The 12679-nt window shown below is 36.7% G+C and overlaps 1 protein-coding gene across 3 annotated transcripts in view; it reads right to left on the bottom strand.

Annotated features, from left to right (window-relative positions):
- The window catches only part of LOC122808962 (sodium- and chloride-dependent GABA transporter 2-like), a 1071132-nt gene that overhangs the window by 431102 nt on the left and 627351 nt on the right, over positions 1–12679 (bottom strand). For all 3 annotated transcript variants that reach the window (XM_044080126.1, XM_044080127.1, XM_044080128.1), the window contains one exon: positions 8774–8877. In XM_044080126.1, the coding sequence (XP_043936061.1) occupies positions 8774–8877 (104 nt within the window). The remainder of the gene's footprint in view (positions 1–8773; positions 8878–12679) is intronic.

Below are 12679 nucleotides of genomic sequence, written 5' to 3'. Positions count from 1 at the left end.
ATGATGCATCTGATGAAGCATCATATGGATGTGAAAGCACTTACCCACTTGTTTTTTACTGCACTAGAATAGTAAATGTTTGAAATATCTTCCTTGCTTCTTCATAATTTCATTTGTTTTTCTGTTGGCTACTTGGTTCCAGGAGGTTGAAGTTTACCTACAGTGGCTACATTTCTATTTTTGGTTTCACATTGGAAATAAGCCTAATGGATGAGTTTGATATCAATTGTAGGTCTCCAGCTGTGAGGCGCCGGAATCCTTAACCTCCTTAGACATGGTTCCTGCAAAGGTATCTGAGAGTTCCTTAATCATATCCTTCTGTAGTCTTGTGAAATGTGCCAAATATTTCAGAGACCTCAAGGCAAAGGTCCCTAAAATGTAGAGATGCTTTCCAAGCCTGTCCATCGACCACTACTCCTTGTTGGGGGATGAACAGAGGAACTTTCATTGGTTAGCTCCTTATGGGTGGCCCCTGCTACAACCATGGCATCAACAGGGGGACCCTTGGACCATAACTGCTTGTCTTCTGGAGGGTTAGCTGAGACTCTTGACACAGAAATGGGAGTGATGTAGATGCAGGACCTGTCTTGCAGGTGGAGGGGATCAAGACGAAAAACACAGAGAGTGTTCAAGTCAGAGAGGGGGATCTTCTGGCTGCACTATCCACACTTTTTTTTAAAACCTGCAGAGGCTTTTTCTTTTTCAGCCATTGTTCACTGGAAAGGAAAAAAAACAAATGGCTGCATCTAACTACTTCAAGCACAGCAATCAGAATGACAACAAGATTTAAACAGAATATGGACAAAATTCTTTTTTTAAAAAGGAATAGAAAAAAGAGAGAGGACTACCTACAAAGGTAGTGAAGAACTATGATAAAACGTAGAAGGATGTAGGGAGAGAAAAAGGGAGAAAGAGATACAACAGCATCAAGAGTAAGCTAGTACAAGAACAGCAAAAGAAAAATGATTAAAGAAGAATATTGCTTTAAATATAGGAAGAAAATAAGTACTTATCTAGCCCAAATATCAAGACAGAAATCACGATGCCTTTCACCTAATGGTGGCAAATGAGATCTGAGGTAATGGTGATGGTGCATTATGGGTAAGGGAGAAGCTAGAGAGTTTAAAATTGCCACAAGCTTTTACAGCAGCCAAGTCAGATGTAATGTCTTGGATCTGAACCCATCAGTCGAGGACGGAATGAAAACTGACAACATCAGATCATTGCTTTAATAATATCAACATTTTTGGCATGTTTATCAAACACAGTTACAGCAATTCTAATATAATAATTTTAATTATATTAGCTGTTATTTATAAATACAGTTATATATAAAACAGTAATTTCACCTTCACAGCAGCAGCATCCCCAATTGAATCAAACTTATTTCTCCCTCTACACATAAAGCTATTAGTCATTCCTTCTTATTTTATCTTAATTTCAGAATTTCCACTCTTTAAACATTCACTGTTTATTCATAACATTGCTGTATTAATAGTATAGCCTCTTATTAATTCCATACAAAATACACCGGCTTAATGCTTAATAACAGCACTAAAGTACAGCACCTTCCTTCTTTTCAATATTGACCTCAACAGCATTGCTATGTTATTATTACGACCTCTATTTGCTGCATACTTGTCAGATTTCACAGAATACAGGCTTTGTACAGTTCCATACAGTATGTTACATATAAGAAGAAACTTTGAAATAATGAATCATAATGACATAAGACATATCATCAAGCCAACAACTGCTGCAACCATAATGTGATGTCTGATCATAAACCATACCATAATATATAAAGTTCAGGTTTTCTGGCTTAAATTTGCTGTTATTCATAAATTATACTAAATACTGTTTCCATTCATTTATCCATTGTGAAAATAGCTGTGACTTGCACTTAAATAAGTAATAAGTAGAACTTAAATAAGGACATCGATTTGTATCATTAATCTTCATGGTTACATGAATAACCTGACTTAAACAGTTCTACAATAGCTCAACACACTCACAGCTCTCATGGTCCCAGTGTCATGACCACTCTGGAGACCACTAAGGCCTGGTATTCAAGCATGTCCGGTCAGACCATACACCCAGCTGTTGCTGAGAAAGAATAACCTAGAATTTTTCTCTCTTGGGGTAAAGAAGGTATTCACCAAGTTTTGGGGAGGAAGGACACCACCAACTCCCTGATGAAAGTCCAGCATTTAGTTTCTACTTCCAAAATATTAAGGCTAAAGATCCCTGAAAAGATGACTCAGAAGACAAAACATTTGGCTCCTCCTTCCACCACTGTGCAGAAAGCTTTGTATGGAGACTAGTATAATTTGCCCAGGTTCTGATTAAGGCAATCCAGTCTTTCCAGCCTTCTTTTCTCCCCTAATCAAGAGAAAGAGCTGTCCATCTTCCTCAGAAGATGTTTCTGAATCAGATGTTATGGGTATGGACTATAGCTCACAGTTATCCTTCCCTACTCCTTGTTAGTCAAAAACTAAAGACACATTCTCTTCAGACTTCCCAGTCAAGAAATATCCTTATGGGTCTAAGATTTCTACAATGAAAAAATATTTCAAGTGAGAGGGGAAGGAGATGTGAAAATCTCAGAAGACATATTATGAGTTATTGAGTATGAATTCCTCAAAACTAGTAGATTTCCCTCCAGTTATAAGAGCCTTGGAGGATGCCTTTGTATCTACCTCTGCTTCCCAACATGTCTAACCACCTACACCAAAGAAACATGAGAGATAATACAGGGTGCCTAACACATATAATTTTTTTTTATAAAAACCCTTTGGCAGACCCCACTATAATTTCTATTGATGAGGATAGATCTTCTAAGTATCTTTTTCCTTAAAACCATGTAAAAAATGGCAAAGACTGACATCCATTTGATAGATTTGGAAAACAGGTTTATACATTTTCTACTTTGGCATTTGCAGCAATCAACTGCCAGACTCACATGTCCAAGTATCTACTATCTATTTTTTTAATGTGCAGCAAAGCCTTATCTTCTTGACCAAACTCTGACACTAATTTTCCCTATTGGAAATGCTAAACTCTTTCTCACAGGTCCCTAAGCCTTCTATTAAGTGTGCTCATGATGCAGTGGAACCTGTATCCAGGACTACTGCTACAGGTACAGTGATGAACAGGAATGCATAGATTAGATAAGAAAATTTCACTGATGATGTTAAGGTTCATCTACTGAATGAATCTCTTGATAGGGACCATTTGTTTGGTAATTTTTCATCTAAAGTATTGAACTAACTGAAAGAAAAGTAACCCTTTTTGTCCCCTATCCCTAAATACCAGAGCAACCACCCTTCTTTCCCTGGTTCTTTTTTTTTAACTCTCTTAAATCCTTTCAGCAAAATGTTTCCAAACAATAGTACAAAACAAACAGCAAAGAGATTCAAAAAGGAAGGTATATGGATCCGCAAGGGCCATCTTTTCAAAAGAAAGTTCAGTGACTATCTATGCCTCTTTTTCTCCTGCTCTCCTTCTCACCCTGGCCATTATTCCCAAACTGCAGGCATTCTCTCCCTCTCTCCCCGTTTTCATTTCTGAAAACAGATCATTTCAGATGCCTGGGTTCTAAAAATAATCCAGAATGGTTACAGACTGCATTGAGAATCCCCTCCATTTCTGTCTGCAATCCTTCTTCCTCTTCAAAGCCAAATCCTTCTGTCTGACCTGTGACCTATGCACAAGACTATGTGCTGGTAATTAAGGAATCTATGAACATGAAAATCCTCACAGCTTTTTCTGAGGCTGACACTTATGATAGGATAGACCCAGCCATAAAAACATATAGAGGGTAAGATAGTAAGGGATATCAGCAAAGGACAGGAGAATAAGGGAGGTGGAGAGAGGGTATATATACTGCAACAATGATCTATTTTAATATTTACTGTTAAGGTAACATCTTACACAAGTATGTTATGTTATTATTTAGATCACTGTTGCAGTATTACTCAGTTATAGGAAATTTCCAAAGCTTTTAGGAGGCAAGGGACAGTGCTGAAGCAGTAGAGATGGAGTGCAGCAAACATAAAGGATGGTCCTAGAAAATCTGATCTAGCTCTAAAGAAGACATCTATTTTGTAGTGTTCTATGGAAGTGTGGATGGAAGACCAGGTAGATGCCTCTAGAACAGACTTAAAATCTAAGCCTTTGAAAAAGTTCCAGAGGAAGCCATAACTCTGCTGAAATGGTCTTTCACTTGCCCGTAAAACGGATTTGACATGAAAACAGTAACAAAAAGAAATTAGATGTGGAAGTATCCTGAAATGGTCTGTTTACAGACTGGAAGACCAAACTTCTTCCCTCCACAGAAGATAAAAGTTGGTCAGACTTTCTAATGTTTTTGTCTTTTCTACATATAAACTCAGTTGTCTGTAGAGATCAAGAAAGTGACAATTCTTTCCACTTTATTTTGAGGATTGGGAAAGAAGGCAGGAAATTGGATGGACAGATGGATGGATGAATTTAAAGACAACTCTGTAACCAGCTTGGGCATAAAGGAAGGCTTAATTATTAGGTGAATCAGGTCTATATAAAAGCTTAAGAAAGAAGGAAGGCACATAAGAACCTACAACTTAGAGATTCTTTTGGCTGGGGATACAGCAACTAACAACACTGTTTTCCACATTAAGAAATTCAAAGAAGCAGGTTCAAAAATATAAGATTATTTTTAGAACTTGATTTATGTCCTAAGGAGGAGGGATTGGTTTCCTATGGGGCCTAAAATGGAGAAAATCTTCACAAAATGCTTTAACTTCATAACATAAAGAAAGAGGGGGACTTACAGGCAGACAAGTTGAAATGGCTGACAGATATACTTTAACTGAAATGAATGCTAAGTATGAGTTGAGCAACTCACAGAAATACTTGAGGATTATATGGATCCCAGTTGAGATAAATGTTGACCTCTACTGTGACGCCATTTAGGAAGTCCTTTCCATTTTGAAACATAGGACTTTATAATCCTTAAGTACCTAGAGCACATTCTCAGAGTAAAGGTGCCTGGAAGGAATCAAAAGTCTATCACCCAGATGGTGAGACTCAAGGTTTTCAGGTTTGGATGAATGACAAAGTCCTTCTCATGTGTGTGTGGGTAACTTGTGGTGATTGCCCTTGGCCAGATGTAAAACAAGGGAGAACCAATGTTATCTGGGCCAAAAGAGAGTCACTAACAAAATCTCTGGTTTGTCTTTCTGAATCCTCAGAAGAACCTTTGGAATGAGAGAGGAAGGGAGGGAAGGATTAAAGGTTCCCCTTTCCATGAAAAAGAAAATATATCCATTTTCCAGGCTTCTTTTAAGGAACTTTGGCTAACAAAAGCTTGAGTTATTTCTTTAAACTGAGCTGAAAATGTTTATATGAGGAGTTTCCCACTGAAATTTGAAGGAACACCTCTGGCTTCAGCCTTCACTTTTGACATTCTGCCTTGGATGTGCACAAAGAGTCTGCCACTAGTTTTTGTTCTGAGGCAATATAAACAGCCTGAAAGAATAGGTTGTATTGAATTGACAGCTCCCAGGCTCAGGATATCATAGCGAGTCAGCAGACAGGTTCACCAAAGTACAATAGCAGGGCTAGAGTGGACACGATTTATATTTCACAGAAATACATGTATTTGACTGAAAGCACTGTCACTGATCCAATAACTATTTCCAGTCATGCACCAATAAAAACTAAGACAAAGATGGATAAGAATGAAGTAAAATGAAACATTGTTGCTTTCCTACTTATCTGTTAAACAGTAGAATTTAAGGAATGGATAGTGGTTATAATTTGATAGCTATTAGGGAAGATAGAAAAAGGTGGTTTGAGATTACCTGATTTGAAGGGATACTTTAGAAGGGATAGTGAATGTGATAAAATAAAAATGTGTTTTAAAAGTATGGTTGAAAAAAGAGAAAAAGACCTGTATGTGTGTGGGAAAAAGTAATAGGAATTATTTAGAGGGATTAACAAAGTTTAAAGTACGGCTGAATAAGGGAACTTTTACAGAAAAGAAGAGCAGAAAAAGTAAAGTGCTAAAAGAAAAACAAGGAAGAAACTGGGTAATATACATATGTTTAGAGAGATTGCTGTTAAGCAACTATTTTTATAATAAATCCAGAGCAAAGAAAAAACTTTTAATACAATGACTTCAGCACAATGAGCAAAAAAGGTTTTTGCCAAACACAGGGAGTCTGTAACAAGAAAAACAGCTACAGATCCCATGGAGATATTAGAGACATTTTGGACATTTTATGAAAATATTAATAAAGCAGAGAAATGTGGAAACCAAGACAAGGCAAAAATGGAAATATTTATTGAAGACTTAATTATGCAGAGGTCAGAGACAGATGCGGTTCAAGAATTTATAGCTAAGATAGGAAGAGATGAGATAAAAATAGTTTGCCCCTTCCTAACTATGCTTCTTAAGTTTAAAAAAGATTGGGAAGACAGAATGGAAAGGCAATATAAAATGTAACAAGGAGAAGAGGTCTGTATGCAACAAAATCCAGGTGGTTTACAATTTCTGCTTGGAAATGTTTACATAGGTATTTTATACCACAAGCTGACTTCAGATAATTTTTCCTTTAGTGTATATAGTAGATGCTGGTGATGTCATGGGAAACAGAGAGGTAAATGGCAAAACCTCTTTTTGTGAATGCATCTCATTTGGCAGATGTGGAAAATTCCGTACAGTATAATTAGTCAGAAATGGTGGGAAAACAAATGGTTGCAACTAAGGAAATGATTCTTTTGAGCTAGGATACAGGATCTGTATTGTACAGCTATAGTAAGGCTTTACTAAGTTTAATTCTATTGGCTGCCAACAAAACAAATACTGTAAAATGGAAATCAAAATCAAAGCCAAATGTAAATGAAATACTAAAGTTTGTAAATAGATAAAATAACTGGATAGGAGATCTTTAGAAAAGGAAAGAAATAATACATGTAGAACAATATTCAGGTGGAGGAGCAAGGTTTAAGGGGAGGAAAAAGCTGCCAAATATTTCTTTTTTCAACGTTTTATGGAAGTTTTCTTCCTTTTTTTCATTTAGAAGGCTAATTTAGTACAATATATTGCTAAGAATCCTAATCACTTTTATGGGAGGAGGTGACAGTCTAACTAAATGGCAGGCGATGGAATTAAGCCTATGGGTGAGATTGTCTGCCTTCCTACATGTCAACACCATTGAATGATGAACATGGATTCTCATCCAGAGGGAGATGTCAGTTAAAAGTGATCTAGTTTTATGAATGGATTACAAAACTTGACAGGGAAGTATCGGCAGCTATTTTCTAAAACTGTAAATCAGTCCTGTATAATCAGCTCTAGGAAAACTGTATGTGCTGAAATTAGGAAATCCCCTGAGAAAATGGACTGTGATATGTTGAAAGTCAAGGCACAGATGAGTGTATTAAAAGCTGATGTCAGGTATCAGAGTAACGCGGTGGTTCATACTGAATCAAATAGTTCAATGTATTTATTAGAGGCATAACTGAGGTAACATTGAATAGGACAACCTGTCCATTAATGATAAAAAGACAGCAGCAGAAGCAAAGGAAGATGACGGATAGTCTAAGGAAGTAACTGAAAATGCTGACCAGCTGAGCCAAAAGATGACAATTTTGGGTTATTACAGACAAATGTAAAGTAATGCAACTGAACCACAACAACTATCATGTGAAGTATCACTTGGAGAGGAGCAGAAAAGGCAAAAGAACAGGAATTGAAATTCTTTACGTTTATGACATCTGGACTGGAGCAACACAAGCAGATAGGGCTGTGGCAGCAGTGGAAAGAGTACTGGAGTATATCCTGACAAATACAGATTTCAGAGACAAAAAAGGTATGTTTCCATTCTACTGGTCCCTTGTTCCAATATCTGTATGTTTGCTGGGATACTCAATAAATGACACAGACACTGGGGATATACTTCCAATCTCCATGAGTTCCTCACACTGACTGCTTCTCAAAAGAAGTTTACTATATGACATTGCACTTCCTGTAACTAGGTATTAGCAAATTTAAACATATAAATTCCATATACCTCACTGTCCAGCCACAGTATAACAACACTGTGCAGTTGTGGGGCCATACAAGGATAGCAGTAATGACAAAAACAACTGACAGCTGTAAGTAATATAGAGAAAAAAGTGGGGTGCGTGATAGAGTGAGGAAAGGAAATGGGCAAACCTCGCCTCTCTAGAGACCAAAAATACAGGGGAGAAGATATGGATAAATAAGATCAGGTAATGTGAAGGGTTCACTTTGAACAGAAAAACAGGGGAAGGAGGGAGGAAATGTTACAGATCATAGAGATAAACTACTCTATAAATATGTGAAAGTACTTCACAGAGAGACCTGCATAAGGAAGGATGACAGGGATGTTATAGGCCACACTGTGTGTGTGTGTGTGTGTGTGTGTGTGTGTGTGTGTGTGTGTGTGTGTGTGTGTGTGTGTGTGTGTGTGTGTGTGTGTGTGTGTGTGTGTGTGTGTGTGTGTGTGTGTGTGTGTGTGTGTGTGTGTGTGTGTGCGTGTGTGTGTGTGTGTGTGTGTGTGTGTGTGTGTGTGTGTGTGTGTGTGTGTGTGTGTGTGTGTGTGTGTGTGTGTGTGTGTGTGTATGATGTCACTCTTCTACATGAAGCAAAGTTTTTCTCCATAATGCACCAATGCAATAGCAAGCAAATAGAGATAAAAAATGCACTGATGATCCAATCCACATGAAAACAAACTAGTAAAAATTGTAGTGTTGGTAAACTTACTTGTAGCAGTTATTATTGTATTTGTTGTAACTACCCAATGCTGTTAGACATCCAAGACAAAGGGCATACGAGAAGAAGATCTGGGTACCTGCGTCCATCCAAACCTATGAGTGTGAGAGAAGATAGATAATACAAAAGTAGGTAATATGTTGCAGTGGATGTACAGATTCTCTTACAAATTTGATCAGAACTTCTCTCATCATTTTGCACAGTTTTTAAGGGACAGTACAAATGCTGTAGCTAAGAGCTAATCCATCCAGGCATGTTGTTAAGTGACTGTCAGGACAAACCTTTGTAGACAATGAAATAGCAGTACTTGTCATAGGGTTTACAATCAGTTTTATAAATGTTTTACTCTTGAATATATTTTTATCGAACTTAGGATGTGCAAATGCATTGACATAATGCATCATACAGGATTCACAGCAAAGAATCAGGAGTCTTTATATTTGTAAAAGTCCCTTTTAACTGGGTCTGTGTGAAGTTGGTGTTAAATAAGTTCAGGAACTCTGTCAGATTTTCCCCTCACAATGCCCAAGGCCATTTCTTTCATCTTTGTAGTCAAAACCTTTAGTTGAATTTACTTTTGAGGAATATCTTTTTCTGACACCAGATAACATGTATTACAGCTATCTTTTACCCCAGTCCTAGCAAATCACAACTGTAGTATATATTCTGAAAGCAGAAATAGAACAGTATACAGTCTGTGCAATTACAGGATGTTCTATGTGTACAGAGCAACTAGATAAAATTACTCTGTGAAAAAGAAAAATGAGTATCACGGGCTATTAGAACATGAACTGCGGTGGTGGTGCTGCGGTAGTGTTGTCGCCTCACAGTAAGATGTTGTCCTGTTCGATTCTCAGCTAGAGCGTCTTCTGTGTGGAGACATGCGTGAATGGGCATACCTTCGTTGAAGGTTGTGCGTCAGGGCTGGCAACTCGGCACATAAAAATCTACTGCCAATCTTTAGCGGGCCCGAGTTCCGCTGTGGCAACCCCTAACCGGGAAAAGCCAAAAGACACAACAACAATGGGCTATTAGAACATACAACTGATTACATATCGCCCCCGTCGATTTTATCAGTTGATGCCACAGTATACATTAAAATGAGAACAACCCCATCTTGGTTTGTGATTTACTGTGCTGTTAACTGGTAAGAGAAGTTTTAATTGAATTTATATTTTATTTTTACCACTGTTTTTCAGTGTTTGTAGGAAGGAAGGGATAGCTTGTAGACTAAAGTTACTTTCATTTATATTTTTTGTTTTACCTTTAATTTTATTGTTGGTTGTTAGAAAGGGATATGTTTTAGACAGGTAAGTTCTAGCCATCCCAAGGGGCTTACTTAGCTATAAATTCACACAGACAGCAGAGAAGACAACCCAGAGCTTATCTAAAAAATCCTATCATGGTTTGTGTTTTATTGACCCGTACTGTTTAAAAAGAAGTGCAACTCTAAGCGATAGCGAAAGGAATTACAGCTTTTGTCTGACTCTCAGAACTTGTACAGTCAGAACAACAACTTTACTGTACTTACTTTAGTATTTAGTTGTATATTGATTGTGTGATTTTGTTCTCACAGATGCTGATTTATGTCTTATCTGAATTCTGTGGCTACTTATTTTGATTATTCTTTTTTTTTATAATTTTTTATTAGTTTGAAGCTGAATATGGATTTCTTAAATGAGTATTCAATTAATGACTTGCTAAAGCACAAATATCTTGTACAGTGTAATAAATACTATGCATAGTTAAAGGTAACACCTGATTTCTTACCATTATTAGAAATAAATCTAGACTTACTGATGATGATTGCACTTGTGCAATTGGCACAGCTTGGAGAACTGTTGTTACATATATTAATGACTGGACTGGTGAGATAAATAATGTTAGGCAAAGAGCAAATAGAACATGTTTAGGGAATGATGTATCTATTGTCTCTAAAGATCATTCAACCACTATGAAACAAGACAATGCCTCTGACAACTTTGAAATTCTGGATGCAAGTATTCAGCAATCTGAGGATTCAGAGTATTTAGAAGGAAGCAAAAAAAAAAAGAAAGGAAGAAGTTCACAACAAATAACAAGGATGAAAAAGAAACTGATAAATGTCTGTAAAGAAAAAGAGAATACATACTAAAAAGGACAATGCTTTGTTATGTAACACACAGATTACAGGGAATGATAACATTTTTCGACCATAACACCTTCAGTCTGTGGAAAAAGGCATCATTTTTCCAAAAGAGATGGTAGAAAAAAAGAGGCGAGGGGCAGATGAAAAGGAAGAAATCAAAATTGAATATGGCATGATTGAAGAACATTACTGTATGAAAAAAGAAGAGAAATCCAGATGTTGACTACATGGCTCAAGCTGTGGATGTACAAAGCCAGCTGGTTGAGAACTGTATGCTTGCAAATTTAATACACAATGAAAACAGTGGGATGAATAAGACTAATGGTGATGAAGATCATTCCTTTGTAACAATTAATAGAGCAGATATTACTATATTAGAAGTTGAAGGTTGTTCAGATCTGGTCAGAACAATATTCTTGCAATTGGAAATTCAATTATTAGAGGAACTGATACTTACATTTGCAGAGAAGATAATGAACATTGAATAGTGTTATGCTTGCCAAGAGCAGAAATAGAAGATGTAAGACAAGCATTGGAACACCTTAATGTAAGGAAGTACGGATCTGTTTTTATTTGTGTCAGTAGAAATAGACTCATCGACAAGGACTCTCTGACTGTTAGTAGAAAACTTACTGCCCTCTTAGACAGTATAGCTTTTATTGGTCTTAGGACGTATTTTTCACAAATCACATAGAAAAAGGATAGTCAGGTCACCACGAATGAAAAGATTTTTTGGATAAATACCAACATGGAAAAAATGGCCCGTTTTAAAAAATGGAAATGTGTAGAGCATACAAGCCTAGTTTTGGGCACACGTGTTCAGACAGGATGGCATGCATTTCTAAATATCGGGGAAGAGAATATTTGCAGGAGATATTTTGCAATATTTGACCAACACTAGGCAGGATTTTTGCAAGGTCAAAAATTTAACAGTTCACAAGAAGCAACATGTGAGGTATCTCTGATAGTTGTTAATGCTAGGAGCATTAATAACAAAGTTTTTTTTATTGGAAAATATGTTAAATTTCCACAAGATTGAATGTTGTTATTGTTTGTGAAAGATGGTTAAAGAACAATGACTGGAAACTGATTCTGTCAGGGTATAAATGTTTTAATGAAACAGACATTATAACAAAAAATCAGGTGAAGGTATTCTGATAAGGATTAAAGATAGTTATGAGACATGCGATTATTACATGGTCAGTGATAACACCAATACTATAGATTGTGTACCTGCGACAATAGAGACAACCTGGAAGATATAACAATTGTTGGAGTGTATAGACCAGCAATGTCAAGTGCTGATAACACCGAGGAATTCATACATTTCTTGCATGAATCACAGGAGGGAAGAAGAAGACTATCAGCTGGTGACTTAAGTTTACCAGAAACAGACTAGAATAATATTGATTCAACAAAATTAGTCAGAAAATTATTCACAACGTATATCAGGATTAAGAATTGCTTCAGATTGTAAAAGAAAACTACCGGGGAAAGGAACATACTAGACATTGTTTGTTTTCCTAAAGAAATTACTGTAACTTCAAATCATGGTTTTCCACCGTTGATAGGCAGTGATCATGCAGTTATAAAGGTTAATTTGTCACTAGATAATTCTGCCAAAATGAAATCTAAGACAATGCACAAAAGATTAATTACACATTATATTGAAGCAAAACACTCACTATGTAAAACTAACTGGAGTGATGTGTTCAGCGGAAAAACTGCAGATGGAATGTGGAAAGTTTTGAAAGAGAAATCATTTGCGT

The sequence above is a fragment of the Protopterus annectens genome, chromosome 8.part0 (assembly GCF_019279795.1).
Source record: "Protopterus annectens isolate FY-2018-M chromosome 8.part0, PAN1.0, whole genome shotgun sequence".
NCBI classification, from domain to species: domain Eukaryota; kingdom Metazoa; phylum Chordata; order Ceratodontiformes; family Protopteridae; genus Protopterus; species Protopterus annectens.
Note: the sequence above shows the minus strand (reverse complement) of the source record. Positions and strands in the feature narration are given on the sequence as shown.